General features: G+C 49.1%; 1 protein-coding gene and 1 long non-coding RNA gene across 2 annotated transcripts in view; both read right to left on the reverse strand.

Moving 5' to 3' along the window:
• Window positions 1–1,109: 1,109 nt before the first annotated feature.
• LOC129650742 (uncharacterized) lies at window positions 1,110–7,151 on the reverse strand. Its single transcript, XR_008713977.1, has 3 exons — window positions 6,937–7,151; window positions 4,974–5,021; window positions 1,110–1,519 (listed from the first exon to the last, which is right to left on the reverse strand). It is a non-coding gene; the product is annotated as an uncharacterized LOC129650742 (long non-coding RNA).
• A 948-nt stretch (window positions 7,152–8,099) lies between these two features.
• Window positions 8,100–15,875, reverse strand: part of DCDC2C (doublecortin domain containing 2C) — a 61,004-nt gene continuing 53,228 nt past the window's right edge. The window contains exons 11-13 of the mRNA XM_055579793.1: window positions 9,723–9,803; window positions 9,509–9,624; window positions 8,100–8,244 (exon numbers count right to left, since the gene is read on the reverse strand). Coding sequence (XP_055435768.1) covers window positions 8,100–8,244; window positions 9,509–9,624; window positions 9,723–9,803 — 342 coding nt within the window. The remainder of the gene's footprint in view (window positions 8,245–9,508; window positions 9,625–9,722; window positions 9,804–15,875) is intronic.

A 15,875-nucleotide genomic window follows, 5' to 3' on the forward strand; every position in this document is an offset into this window, starting at 1 on the left:
AAAAGACTCTGATGCTGGGAGGGATTGAGGGCAGGAGGAGAAGGGGACGACAGAGGATGAGATGGCTGGATGGCATCACTGACTTGATGGACGTGAGTCTGAGTGAACTCCGGGAGTTGGTGATGGACAGGGAGGCCTGGTGTGCTGTGATTCATGGGGTCACAAAGAGTCAGACACGACTGAGCGACTGAACTGAACTGACAATCCTGAAATCCTTGTTGCCAGCTTTGTTCTAGCAGTCCAGCAGCTCAGGCAACCCTCTGAAGAGTCAAATCTGGTAATAGTCTTCGCAGAAACTCCAACTTGCCTTCTCTCGTTTAACAGAGAAGACAACAACCCAAATGAAATAACAGTAAGCCAACGCTTTTAGTGCCTCCTATGTGTTCGTTACTGTTCGTGGGGCTTTTTAATAAGCATTATCACTTTCAATCACCCCAACAACCTGAGTCAGGCATTGCTATTAGCCCCGATTAATGGATGAGACACAGACCTAGTTCACACACTTAATGAGAGGAGAGGTCACACTTGCGTAGTCTGACTTGAAAGTCCATTCTCCTCACCACCAAAAACACACCATTCACTGGGGCTCTAGTGCCTATTTCTGACATGTATGTGCAGGTATCTGTATACATAATGCAGATATGTTTGTGTGTAGATTTATATATCGCTCAGCTGCGTCCAACTCTTTGTGACCCTGTGGACTGTAGCCCGCCAGGCTCCTCTTGTCTGTGGAACTGTCCAGGCAAGAATACTGGAGTGGGTTGCCATTTTCCTCCTCCAGGGGATCTTCCCAACATAGGGATCGAATCCAGGTTTTTTTGCATCTCTTACACTGGCAGGCTGATTCTTTACCACTAGCGCCACCTGGGAAGCCCCAGTATGTATTATAATTATGTCTGAAATCACTTTTAGATAGAAATAAGTAATTATGGATAACTATGCAAATTTGTATCATTTTGGGGATGGCTGAGTCAGTCTGGAATGCCAGATATGGGTGAGGCTCTAAGAAAGAGGGATGATCTAGGCCATTCAATCTCACCAACCACTCCCTCCCAGCTTCACACTCAGGGAGCAGAAGAAAGAATTCCAGATACATTTAGTCTTAATCATTGTTTGAAAACTTTATGTCTGGGCACCAAAATATGAAATTCACAACTGTAATACCCTACTGCCATACCTCTTCAGCATTATGTGAAAAAAAAAATGCCTAATGTGATTTTCATTTGCCTTTTGATCCTTCCTAGCTTCAGACTTTGTTCTTCACAGCTACGGCTGATACTTTGTTTTCATGGTATTTCTTGCTCTTCATCTTCTCCCTGAGCCAGCTGTTCCTGGGATGGTTGCCCCAAGGACAACTGTTGAACTGATTCCTGCTTTTCCGGCTTCACGTCTGGTTGTCTTGGTGATGACCCTTGGGACTGCTGTCCCATTGGTGGGTCTCTCTGGTCTTCTTTCTCAGCTGGGGTGTCTAGTCGTACAGGTGTATTTTTTTCCTCTAGAATGTCATTTGGTTCCTTTTCTTGTTTTCAGTAAACAAAATAAAACAAAATCACCAGTAAACACAGTAGCCATCTAAACCACGTGATCTAAATCATAAAATAACAAGCACTGATACTATATCACTGATTTCAAAATGACAGTGATGATATTAGAAAGTAGTTTTCACATATGACATTACACTGACAAAGTGCTTTTACGTGTTTTATCGCTTTTCCTCTCATTTAGCAATGTCATCCATTCATTGTTTAAAAGTTGACAAACCACTGGAAGACTTGCTTTTTCTAAGTCACAGAGAGAGGGAAGGCACGTTCATGAAAATTAAAAGGAAAGCATCAGTGCAGGAGACTCCAGAGCCACTGTTCTCCAGAAGAGGCAGCGACACATGAAGAACCACCCAAGCAGAGCAGGAAGAGTCCTGTGCGCTTATCAACCTCCCAGCAGCCAAACCGCACTTGCCAACGCCAAGCGAATCCTACAGAAGTAAAAGCCCTCTGTCGTCAGAAAGCAGAGGATGTTCCTAAAACCTGAAAACACCACCACTGGAAACAGCCTGAGGAAAGACACCTTCAGCTGGAGCTTCGCAGAACCCAGGAGGAGCCAGGCGCCTCACAGCCTGAAACCCTGATACCTTCCTTCCCCCCAAACCTGCTCCTGCTCTTGTTTGCACCAGAGCCCAAGCCAGAAAGCCCAGCTCCAGCATCAGCCTCATCTCTCTTATCCCTTCCTCGGCCAGGTTTGGTCCATGTGGTCATGAAGTCTGTCTCTCCTGTGCGGCCGTACAGCTGTAGTCCACGCCATCTAATAGACGTTGCAGACAGTAACGCTCTTACCTCTCCCATCCCTGCCTCCTGCTGTCAGAGTGATGATTTTAAAACACGAACCTGATCACATCATCTCCCGGCTTTAACATCATCTACAGGACAAAGACCAGGCCCTAGAGTGACACCTGGGCATGGCAGCAGTGACCAGTGGACCCAGCTGTGCTCCAGCCCTAGCGTCCAGCTGCCACGGATGGTTCCCAGCCAGCTCGCACCTGGGATGGGGGGCTAGGGCCTCGTCTGGCCACAGGCTGTGAATGTGAAGCCCTGCTCCCGGCTGAGCTGGCGAGGGTCTCGTGTAACCTCCTGCCTCGCCTCTCCTCTGGAAGGCAGCAGCATCACGAAGCCCCCAGATCCCTGAGTCAGCGCTGGGAGGGGAAACGCCCTCGAGAGCCTCCACCCTGCAGCAAGCTTTGGGCAGCCAAGAAGCCAACACTGGTGGGTCGCGTCCCTGAGCCTCGGGGCTGATACCTTTACCGGCACCTGGCCCCGCCTGCTCTCGGGGACACAGCAGACCTGGGTTAGGGCACCTGTGTCCCCGTGTCTCCCCTCACACGGCCCCCTGACATCCTTCTACTCCAGCTGCACCGCCCGCTCCCACCACCCCGCCACACGCCTGCACACAAGGCCCCCTTGCCCTGACCCCCTTCTCAGCACTGCCCACCCCTCCCAGCAGACCCCCCTGACCCTTCGCTGTCCACCTGCACGACCCCCTCCTTTATAACACCTCCCGCCGCATCCTCTCTCTGGCCCCGGACGTCAGCCACTCTCTCCCCGGGACATTTCCAGGGTCTCCAGCACAAGCCTCTATCTGTGTCTGCATCCATCTGCGTCCCAACCCGGGAGCAATGAGCTTCCAGAGAGCGGCAGAGCGGCTCTGAGTTCACCTGTACTCTCTCAGCACCTGGTGCCGAGCTCGGGGTGGGCAGCTCCCCACTGTTCTGTCTCCTTTATGAAGGATGGTTTAAGTGACTCATGAGTCCTGGTTCGTCTACCTACTTTCAGAATAATCTTGGACAGACTGCCTTCTCCTCCTGGGTCTCAGTTATTTCTTTCTTGAAAAAAAAAACAGGTGAACGTGGGTCTTCAGAAATGTCAGATCATGGTGATAAGGGGTCAAAGGCCATGGTGAACTGTGGACACTGATCTCTCCGTGTGTGCGGTTCTGAGGACCCCACGGATGTCTGGTCCCTCACGTGACGGGACACGGTGTCTGCACACAACCTAGGCACGCTCTCCTGTGTTCTTTACATCACGTCTCGATTCTCGGGACGCTTAATACGGTGCAGATGCTATGTTGCAGCCGTTACGCAGTACAGTTAGACATTACATGCCGGTCACCGGCACTGGCAAAGTTTTGCTCTGGGGAACTTTCTGGAATTTTTTTCCTAATGTTTTTGATCCACAGTTGGTTGAATCCACGGATGTGGAAGGCAAACTGGACACATGACACTTACTATTACCACGAGTTTAAAGAGAAAAAACGAAGGAGGGGATTATTACAGAAGAAAGACCAAAAACCTTCACGAGGTAATAATCGATTATATGAAAATGAAAGGCCGAGGCAGTGAGAGGCAGGAGGAGCTGAAACCGTGCTTGGCAAACCCCAGGAAGGGGCACCTGCGCTCCACTCACAGCCGGCCTAGCGCCCCCTCCAGGCTCCCTCCTGCACCTGCGGGCGGGCTGACCTCGGCTGGGTCCAGGCCCCACGGGGCAGCTGCCTGAGGGCAGGGGTTGTGTCCTAGGCACCTTTTTCCCCCAAGTGCTCAGCTCAGCCGGGCACATGGAAGGTACCTGGAAAATGCTTGATAAATGAAAAAAAAGGGAATAAATAATAAATGGACCAGCAGTGCCCAGCCCCACACATAAAGCATCCCTAAAGACAGATAAACTTAGAACGTGCAAAATTAAAAATGGAGGTGAGATGTGAACAACACATCTCTTTAACACAAAACACAAAACACATCTCTTTAAACACCACGCTCTTTAACACAAAACTGCATGAGACATTCATGTACAGCAATGTATGTGCTGCATTGATTTGTGATAAAACACATTTCAAAGCCCCTGCGTTCACGTCACCGCTTAGATGCAATCATCGCTGAGGAGCCTCTGACCTTGCACACTTGTTCTGTATTGGTTCCCTTCAGAATTGAACCCATAATCCAATAGGCCCCTAAATGTGGCTAAAAACGTGTCACTTTAGGGCCCCCAAGAATTTCCATATTTGTCCGAAGTCTCCTGTCTGAAAACTGCACCTTCTTACCCCAAGTATAAGCTTTTTTTTCCCCTCTTCTTTCCTTTTTTCTTATAAAATGCTATAAATACAGTGAAATCTTAAAATAACTGCATAGTTCAACAATGCAAAGTCTGCCTGGACTGAATCGCTGGCTGACGGACAGACAGTGTGACTATGTTGCTGAGTGAAAATCCTCCTTTGTCAATCCACCTAAATATGGTGCCATATAAAAGAGGGTTTGCAGAGGTCAGAGCACAGTCCCAGGAGGGTCAGCTTTTGTTCCAAGCCAGGCGCTGCCCCCAAATGGAAGTTCCGGGGTGGCCCAGCAGGGGCGCTGTGCACGCATTTTCGGGGGTAACTGCCAAGGACCCGTCTCACAGGTGCCCCATAAAACATCAGGATAACCGTTCTCTTACCAGGAAACGGAACCACTTTCTTATTCTTGCTGAGGTTCTTGAGAGATGCTGAAAAAAGAAAGAAAGGAAAACCCAGATATTAATACACCGACTTAGAGGTTTCCATCCTATGAGATGGTGGTGTGAGACCTAGGCTAAAAGCACGAGGGGCATGCCAGCACGCAGAGGCGAGCAGAGGCATTCAGGGCCTTTTCAGTGAGAGCAGGACCCTGCATCATGACACAGGAGGTCAGACCAATGTCATGCCAGCCGTGGGCTCTGAGACTATGGGGCAACGGAATTTTGATCTTCTTGCTTCTCTTCCTCTAAGAAAAAGATCAGATTTAGTTAAGGTTGCTTTTATTTAGCTCCTCCATCCTGCAGTGGAGGGTACGTGCTGGTATTTCCTTCTCTCCACACAAGGTATCCCAGGGGGCCAGGGGCTCTCCAGCCAGACCAGCAAACCACAAAGTGCGCATGTCGGATGTACCCCACCAACAACCAGAAAACCTCGCTCCGTTTCCACGGCAGCTGCTCATCAAAAACCTCAACAGTAAAGGGGAGGAAAATTATAATATTCAGTGTCCAATGAAAAATGCTAAAACTAGAAATACGAGATTTACATCAACACTTGCGAGTTACAAAGTGCTGGTACACACAAGCACAACGTAAATAAATGCAATAAAACTTCTGCCAATCCACCCGCTGAGCCTCTCATCTGACAATTCTGCTTTGATTTCAGGCATTTTAAAGTTCATGAGCATCTCTGCCAACCCATCAACATGGCATGGAAACGGTCATGCTATTACAGATATGTGCTCCTAAACACATCGGCCTGCCAAGTTTCCGCTAACATAATTAACACGGAAATATTTTTGCTAATAAGCACTCCAGTTAAATTGAACTCAGGGGCCAAAAAGAACTAGACTGAGGCTGCTCTGCAGACCTGACATGTTGGCAAGTTGAGAGGAAAAAGACATATGAGAGCAGCTGGGGGAGCTGCCGGTCACAAAGGAAGAAATCGGAGAAGCTGTTAGGAGAGATGATTGGAGAGATTAAACTGTCAGCAACAGCAGCTGAGAGAATCCGAACGTTGGAGCAGAGAGGAAAAGCAATAAGAACTGAGATTTTCAAGAGAAGGCTGATTTCGTGGACGGTCGTGGGAGGTCAGAGGCCACCACGAAGCACAACAGCGGGAGGAAATCAGAAAAGCCACCGCCTTTGTCCGAAGAAGCCCCCTGATGCCCGTGTTGCAGTCGTGTGACGCGAACGTTCTGTTACGCCCTCTGTTCAATACTTGCTTCAAAATCTTGTCTTCATCTCCACTCATTTTTGAGACTGCCGGAGTCTACTGCAGCCGCTCGTTATGAATTAAGATGTCAGGCTCAAATTTGTGAAAATGAATCCAATGTTTTGGTTTAAGGGGTAATTACTTTGTGAAAGTTAGAAACCTAAGTTAGATGGCATTTAATTTTTGCATTTGGTAGCAATTGTGTAGGCATCTGATTTCTCTGTGACGAGGCACGTTTTTAAATAAATCAGCAAAGACGTTTACCAAGTCTTTCTGTTTTCTTGTTGTTTTAGTCGTTAAGTTGTGTATGACTCTTTCGCAACCCCATGGACTGTAGCCCATCAGGGTCCTCTGTCCATGGGATTTTCCAGACAAGACTGTGGGAGTGGGGATCTTCCCAACCCAGGGATCAAAGCCGCGTCTACCATTGAGCCACCCAGGAAGCACCAAGCCCTTTTACAAATCAAATCAGAAAGTAGTTTGAATTCACAGACTCTCTGACAGTGACCTGAAGACCCAACCAGAGACCAAGAATCACAGATCAACATGGTGCGCTCTCCTACAATTGGTAAGGGTCTTTATTCCTAAAATAATTCTGTGTTCTACATTCACATGTGCTGGTCATCACAGAAAACTTGGAAAACAGAGAATAGGCCTCCCCAAAATGAAAGTAAATTTAAGTCATAGACCCACCGCTTGTTGCTTTAAGTTGTAACCTAGATGACGTCTGGAGATACAAAATAAGCACTTATCTCTGATTTTATGGCCTCAAGATAAACTCCATGATGTAGACTGCTGGCTGAGAGGCGCACATACTGCAAAGCACCCTGCAGGAGAGACGACCCAAGTCACACCCTCCCAAGGACTCGGTCTCCAGCAGCCCTCTTCTTGAGTGAGGGCTGCTCACTCTGCCACATGCCTAGAAGTGGGCGTGTTCCCAGGCCTTTATCCCTCCTCGCCCCTAAAACAACCTCAGCCTCTTTGCTGTTCACATCTTGAGACTCTACTGCCCACTTCCCCTCCCTGGAGTAGCTACACCCTGCCTCCGGGACCAGCTTAGCCCGTGGTCCAGGGCTGTTAGCAGACTCTGGATGCAGGGGCAGTGCTTACCGTCCTCTGTCCCATGTAGCAAGCCGAAGCATCACTTTACACCGAAGTAAAGGATCACAGAATATCACTAAGCAGGTCTGTCAAGTAACCAGGGGATCTTCCCAACCCAGGGACCGAACCAAGGTCTTTGATGAATGGAAGGAAGCACCAGCTGGTTAGTGACTTTGGACTGCGCACTGGTGAGAATGCGCAGTGATGGTGGATGTGCGGCGTTCACAGCACAAGGTTGGGGCCCGGACCACCGAGCCAACAGGAAGTGATTGGTTTGTTTTCAGCTGTCCTCGTTCTTGGGTAAAACAAGGTGTGTATTCAGTGGAGTAATCGTCTGTGTGGCTAACCTCCTTACCTACAAAGCAGGGGTGCGCTCACAAGCCTATGCAGAAAGACAGAGCAAAGGAATTTAGAACTCAGGCTTCCCTGTGGCTTAGCTGGTAAAAAAAATCCGCCTGCAATGCAGGATTCGATCCCTGGGTTCAACCCCTGGGTTGGAAAGATCCCCTGGAGAAGGGAAAGACTACCCCCTCCAGTATTCTGGCCTGGAGAATTCCATGGACTAAGTCCATGGGGTCACAAAGAGTCGGACACAACTGAGCGACTTTTGCTTCGCTCACTGGACCCTCAGACCTGTTTACTAATAGCCAGAGTCTTCAAAGAAAAGGTGGCTCCACCCACAAGGAAAGCCAGGTCAGCGCTTCAACCTCACTGTGCGCTGTGAGGAACTGATGACAGCCCCCGAGAGCAGAGGCTTATCCACCGGCCACCCGGTAGCAAGCGCGGCGGAAGCGGTCACTCTGGGGTGGGAGGACCTGAGGGCTGAGAGCCCCAAAACCCAGAGTCCCGTTCTGCTCAAGGTCGCTCCGATGAGGACCGCACATGGCAGGGGAGTCCCATCTTTACCCAGGGACAAGAAGACATGAGAACTAAAGAATAAACCTGGATGATTCATTTTGTTTGAGCGGGATGTTCCCACCAAATAAAGCAGAGTGTCAAAAGAGCGCTCAGGAAATCACAGCACAGCAACATGGGATTTACGCTAAAGCTGTGTTAATCACACAGCCAGGCGGGATGTCCCTGGTGGTCCAGGGGTTAAGACTTCCCCTTCGACTGCAAGCAGTGTGGGTTCGATCCCCAGTCAGGGGGCTAAGATCGCACGTGCCTGGTGGCCAAAAAATCAAAACATAAAACAGAAGCAAGCCTGGCATCGCAAAGAGTCGGACACGACGGAGCGACTGAACAACAACACGCTGTAACAAATTCAATAAGGCCTTTTTTAAAAAGGCCTGGCAGTGGGGTCTATGGGGGGTCTATGTCCCCACCCTCCACCCAGAGGATCCTGTCTCCTGGGTCTCCTGGACCCAAACTCTCACCAACTGTTAGCAGCTCTTTGAATGATAATCAATAACAGGCCATCACAGAACCAAGCTAATCGATCTGTTTTTTTAAAATGTCAAAAATTCATCTTTAACCATTTCTAAGGTGCCAGATTGACTAAAACCACAGCCTCCACCCCCACCCCACCCCCCAAAAAAAGGCCTCTAATGAAGCCTTTAAGCAGAGTGAGCATCTGGCCTTGCCCAGCTACAGCTCGTGGTTCTCCAGCTCACAGCATCCGAGGGAACCAAACAGCCAGGAGACCCACTTGTGCAACAAGGGATTCAGAAGCCAGGCCGCCTGGGGCCTGGGCAGCATGGTGCTGCTCCTGGGACCCTGCCCCAGGAACTGCGAGCTCCAAAGCAGAGAAACGCAGGTGGAAATCACAGATGGGAAAAAATTGATTTTTTTTCTGATTCTTGGATTCCTTCTCCACTTCCCAGTTCTCAAAAACAAACAAAACTAACTGCAGCGGAGCACAGCCAAAAGTTATTCTTAGTGAGAAAAAAAAAAGTATTACTGCTTTGAATTAAACTTCAGGGACTTAAAACTGCCTTAGTCTCCTAGAAAAATGAAACTGGCAAACTCTCCCAAAAGGTGAGGCCTGTGTGCTTTGGAAACAGCGTGGCAGCCGGCAAGCTTCCGAGGCTTCTGAAGCGCGGATGACAGGAGCCGACAGCAGGGATGGGCGCCAACAGCCACGAGCGCTCAGGAGGGAAGGCAGCCAGCGCTGTCCAAGGGAGGCTCGAAACAGGCTCACTCCCTTCCCCTATACCAAGCTTACTGTGGGGCCACAGCGATCTCCTGCAGCTCTGTGCATGGGTGAAACACCTCCCAGAGGCCTCTGAGGCTGTCCCTGAACCTCGGAGTTCCCAGGTAGAGCCCAGAGGCACTTGCAAACTGGGGGGTGGGGGGGAAGGGTGGTCCTGACATCACTCACAGCCCCCTCATCGGGGGCTCAGGACTGGCATTACAGACAAGCCCACCCTAAGCCCTACTTCCGGAGCCACAGCCACGACCCAGCTCACCGCCCCCAGCACCCAGCTCACTGCCTCCCCAGCACCCAGCTCAGCACCTCCCTGGCAAGAGAGGGGAGGGGGAAACGGGTGGAGCTGCTTGAACCCCTGCTGTTTCCACTATCACCTCTGCCACCAAGGACAAGACAGGCAATCACTCTGATTCCTCCTCTGTAAAATGACAACCGTCACCTGGCAAGGTGGTTAAAATGAAAATAATAATCGGTAGGAGATGTCTGTGCAGCAATTGTGGGATCCATGCATGTTTCTAAATTATTGTTACAGCAGATGGTTCAATACACATTTTATATACTTAAGGCTCCATAAAAGCCGACAGCATTTAATGGGATTTTTTTTTCAAGTACACAGGTTCTTGACTGCATGGAAAGGGCACAGAAAGACTGGAAGGGATGATGGGGTGGACTCTGTCCATGGAGATGCCTCTCTGGGGTGAACTGTCCCCTCGTGAGCATTCTTCTGTGGAAAATCGAATAGCAAGGAGGAGAAGCAGGGGCTTAGACACACCCTAAACTGCAGGTGTGTGAGAGTCACTTAGCTGTGGCTGACTCTTTGCAACCCCAAGAACTGCAGCCCTCCAGGCTCTCTGTCCATGGGATTCTCTAGGCAAGATTACCGAAGTAGGTTTCCATTCCCTTCTCCAGAGAATCTTCCTGACCTGGGGATCGAACCCTGGTCTCTTGCATTGCAGGCAGATCCTTTACCATTTGAGCTAAGGGACGTCTCTTAAACTGCAAGGACACGCTTGTGATGCTCAGCAGGTTTCTTTCTGGCCACTAGGCGGTGACCTGGGGCCCACGTGGCTGTCAGCTCCCCTCTAGGGTAAACACTGCCCCCACCTTTTAAGACCTAGGGTCCACTTTACAAAAACCTCTCTTCTTGAAAACAGAATATCTTCTCTGATCACTTCACTGGCATTTATGAATGAGGACTTTTCTCTTAAGTTACCAAGAAGAGTAGAAAATGGAAAGGCAGACATTCCCCCACATTCAGTGGAAATCGTGGTTGAAAGATTTTGATTGTGGAGATACTGACAATTACAATGCAATTTTAAAATTGAAACAAAACATCGCAGCACAGGGTCAGGCTGAGGAGCCCGGCCTCCCTGGACCTGCCGCGCCTCCAGGCTATAGGTGAGAAATAGCGTGGAAGGCCGCACAACAAACTCTGCTGTCTTGGAGCCTGAAACCACCGCCCCTCCCCTGACCCAGCCTCGCTAGGGACCCTCCGACTCCTGGCGGCTCTGCCTCTTGGGGCCTGACAAGACTCCATGCTCACCTTTTCCACGGGAAATCTTCCAACTGTTTCTTCAGCTCTCTTTTCCCTTCAAGGGCTGCCCCCGGGGTTGGTTTAATCTACGTTTAGTGTTAATCGTTCAGTTGAGTCTGACTCTTTGCAACCCTCATGGACCGTGGCCCACCAGGCTCCTCTGTCAATGGAATTCTCCAGGCAAGAATACTGGAGTGGGTTGCCATTTCCTCCTCCAGTGAATCCTGCTGACTCAGGGATCAAGCCCAGGTCTCCTGCCTGGCAGGCAGATCCTTTACCATCAGAGGCACCAGGTTTTACCACGTAAACCACGTATAAACACTAAAGGAAGTCGGCTGTTGAGATATGACAGGTGATCCCCTGCCCACCAGACGGGAGTGCGGCTGACTTGCCTCCCTATGAGCTACCGGGGACCTCTTCAACCTCTCCTGTGGCAAACACGCCTCCTCCACCTTCCTCAAGGGGAACAACCACAGGTCCCCACACATGGAGCCCAGGGGAAGGGCGGGGGAGCAACAGAGCTGGATAATCCTGACTACTGGCTCCTTTTACGGGACACGATTGTCTCACAGGATTGTAATCACCACACTTCAGAGAAAGGAGCCTGCAGGTGTTTTGTAGGGGGAATAAAGTACACTGGAAGCGCATACAGTCCTAAAGGAAAGTTAGTCCATCCTGAAGGAAATCAGTCCTGAATATTCATTGGGAGGACTGATGCTGAAGCTGAAACTCCAATACTTTGTTTGGCCACCTCATGAGAAGAACTGACTCATTGGAAAAGACCCTGATGCTGGGAAAGATTGAGGGCAGGAGGAGAAGGGGATGACAGAGGATGAGATGGTTGGATGGCATCACCGACTCGATGGACATGAGTTTGAACAAGGTCTGGGAGTTGGTGATGGACAGGGAGGCCTGGCATGCTGCGGTCCATGGGGTCGCAAAGAGTCAAACGTGACTGAGCGACTGAACCCAACCGAAAGAGCATACAACTGAAAGAGCTGCTGCTGGCGATCTGAGCCGCGTTCAAGCCCCGGGGTGAACTGTAGGGCTCCACCCCCACCCCGAGACGTGAGGCTTCAGACCTCAGCAGACACACCCTGAGGACTTCCCGGGTGTCGAGTGGTTAAAACTTCACCTGCGTTGCTGGGGGTGTGGGTTCATCCCTGGTCAGGGAATTAAGATCCTGCATGCCTTGAGGCCAGAAAACCAAAACCCTAAAACAGAAGCAATATTTCAACAAATTCAATAATGACTTAAAACAAAAAAAAAGGAAGACACACCCTGGAGTGAGTTCTGGCTACAGTGTTACAAGTTCAGGAACCTAGGAAGTCACTGTGCAACCCTAGGAAGCATGCTCCCTGTCTATGCCTCAGTTTCCTCTTCCATAAAATACCCAACTTACATGATAAAAGACAAGTGGTTACGAACACATCCATCCTCACAGTCTGCAACACACTGCATCATTTAATACTGTGATACATCATTTCCTGCTCCTCATGGTTGATACGCTATACTAGAAGGCGTGGACAGGAAAATCTATTGTAAACTGCTTTTAAAACTACAAATATAAACCTTTATGATCATTAATGAATAGGTATGGAAGAAATTATAAAAGGAATTTCTAATTTGGTGGTGTTATTATTATGAGGCTTTATGGGGGCAGGACATAAGACCTTTGCTCTGTTGAGTGTTTCATGCATATTTTAACTATGTTTCAGGAGACAAATCTGACTAGCTGTTTATAACAGGGTCTTACAGCATCCCCGCACATGGCTGAATTATTACAGAATATACACATTTCTATTTCTTCAACATCTACATGACATACCTTTTTTCTTTGTGTTGTGTCTTAAAGGAAACTTTTTCTTAAAAGACATTCGTGAATTGTTTTCCTGAAATAGAAACCGTCAGTGTTAGCAGCTGAAGTTTTGTTCTCTGAACATAAGCAAGAGCCCTTGGGACTGGAACATTCAGCTACAACTGGATGCTGAGAACTGACGTTTGCAACAAAGGTCAGCCCGCCAGAGGTTGTCACACACGCAAAACAGTGACATGCCAAACCACACAGCCTGTGCTGGAAGGCTGCCCACCTCTCCATGGTCCATCATGGGCCGGCCTTACTCTGGCCTGGCCTGGGAGCCCAGACCAAGATCAAGGAAGCCCACAGGTCACCCTGGACCAGATAAGTTCCCATAGTCCAGCTTCAGGGTCCAGCCCTTCTCTGTTGGACTCCATACTGGAGACCAGGACCTATGGACCCAGTTCACACTAATTCCCAAGTGTAACTGCTTTCCATGACCATCCTGTCCTTTCAAACATCCCCCACATCAGAATGGCCCGGGTTCCCCTTGGAATGTAAAGAGCTGCAAAGAGAATCGCTCCCATCCTAACAACAAGAAAAAGTCAGATCATCCACAGAATTACAACCATGAACTCATGGGAGAGGTGGGATCACAGGGCAACAACCAGGCTGGAATCTCAGGACAGTCAGACTCCTCCAGGAGAGAAAGGACAGAGCGCCGGCTTCCCTAGAGCAGAGCCCAGGAGGAAGAGAACGGGACAGAGGGCAAGCGGATTTCAGCCAGGAGTCTCAGAGAGTGCCACCGAGTGTGAGGGCGTACAACCAGGGCTCCTTAGATAAACGGGATGCCAAGGCAGACAACACAAGATGAGCAAGGAGACACCTGCAGCAATAGAAACAAAGAGTTCTTAACAAAACTCATCAAAGGGACATGTCAAAGGAACACAGGAACCAAGCTGAAGGAACACCAATGGTCAAAACAGGAGCAACTGCCGACAGACCCATGAAAAGATGCTCAGCATCGCTAGTCACCGGGGAAATGAAACTCAAAGTCACAGTGAAATGTCACCTTACAGCTGTCAGCATGGCTAACATCAAAAAGACATAAATAACAAATTTTGGTAAGGCTCTGGAGAAAAGAGAACCTCACACACTGTTGGTGGGACTGCAATATAGTAACTACTGACAGACGTAAACACAGGTCTTTGCAGACCCCAATTATTGAAGCATATCAAGGGGTCCTGAGAATAAGTTTGAGACCCACCACCCTAAAGTACCAAATCAAATCAAAATCTGATACAGTACCACTTAATTCACTCAGCATATTATAAACAATAGATGCTTGTGCGTTAAGTTGAATAGTGGAGCCCTGAGTCCATTACCACTTTACACATCACATCTCCAAGACTGAAAATAAACTCAGTCGCAGTTTTCAAGCTCACCATTTGCAAGGAGAATTTCCAAACTAGAATTAGGAAAAAGAAGTCACCAGCTTCACCGATCAAGACAGCTTTTTGTTACTTTTTAAATATGATTCTTTAGTTTTAATTACACATTCTTAAATACAGCAAGCAAGAAGAGAAACTTTGCACTAAAAATACAGTTCTAAGTACTTCCCTGGTTGTCTGGTGGTTAAGAATCCGCCTTCCAATTCAGGGACTGTGGGTTCACTCCCTGGTCAAGATACTAAGATCCCACATGCAGTAGTCTGCACACTACGACCACTAGGCTCTCGTGCCCCAGAGCCCAGGCGCCGCAACTAGAGAACCCGGCCCCACGGCAAATATGCTGCATGACGGAGTAGAGACCCCTCGCGCCGCACATAAGACCCGGTGCGTGCACGTGTGAAGTTGCTGCAGTCGTGTCCGGGTCTACACTCCAGAACTGTAGCCCACAGGCTCCTCTGTCCATGGGATGCTCCAGTCAGGAACACTGAAGTGGGTTGTGATTTCCTCTCCAGTGAGTTTCCCTGAGCCAGGGATTGAACCTACATCTCTTACATCTTCTGCTTTGGCAGGCAGGTTCTTTCTCACTAGTGCCACCTGAGAAGCCCCACAGACCTGACACAGATGAATAAATAAGTACATTTAAAAACAAAGCAAGCCTAACCCTCTTCCCATCCACTAGCTCCCCCTCCCCAAGCCCGCAGTCTCCGGGCCAGACTCAACAGAGCAGTGATTCATGAATCGGGTGACAAGTCTGAATCTTAGAGCATCTTCCTGTGCCTGAACACCGCAGAGTCTCTTACACCTGAACAGACACTGAACGTGTAGCGCTTCCTCACTGGCGATTTGAAATTGCTGTAAGATGTTTCTACTGTGATAGGGAAATTACCAAACAGTATGGTATTGAAAGAAGCAAAGAGATGTTTCTATTTCCTCCTCAGTAGAAGGAAAGACTGGAGAACAATTATTGTGGAGGGGGGAGCCTCTCAACCAGCATTTGAAGGTCCCAACAGTTCAGTTCAGTCACTCAGTCGTGTCCGACTCTTTGCGACCCCATGGACTGCAGCACGCCAGGCCTCCCTGTCCATCACCAACTCCAGGGTTTACTCAAACTCCTGTCCATTGAGTCGGTGATGCCATCCAACCATCTCATCCTCTGTCATCCTCTTCTCCTCCTGCCCTCAATCTTTCCCAGCATCAGGGTCTTTAGACCCAGTATATTCCACGGACAGATGGCTAGAACGGGAAGTCAGTGGCTGGTCTAACACGGGTTTATTTACCAGGTACGAGTGTGTAGACTTTGTGATGCGTGTTTGGATGGTGCTGACAGAGAACACTGAATGTCACACGGGCTTCCAACGCTGAGGATGGGGGGAAAGGTGCTCGGGAGAGCATTTCACTGCATTCAGATCAACACAGAGATTGCTGACATGCACACGTGTTCTGTGCCTGTAGTCCTCACCGATTTGTGAGGTGCAGTATTGAGTGTAAGGTGGAAACCCATTTTCTGATATTTTACAACTTCCAAATAGCCTGTCTTTTCCTACTCATTTTATTCACAAGCAGAAATGTGACCGTTACTTATAGAACTGATTTTTGCCC

The sequence above is a fragment of the Bubalus kerabau genome, chromosome 4 (assembly GCF_029407905.1).
Source record: "Bubalus kerabau isolate K-KA32 ecotype Philippines breed swamp buffalo chromosome 4, PCC_UOA_SB_1v2, whole genome shotgun sequence".
In the NCBI taxonomy this organism is placed as follows: domain Eukaryota; kingdom Metazoa; phylum Chordata; class Mammalia; order Artiodactyla; family Bovidae; genus Bubalus; species Bubalus kerabau.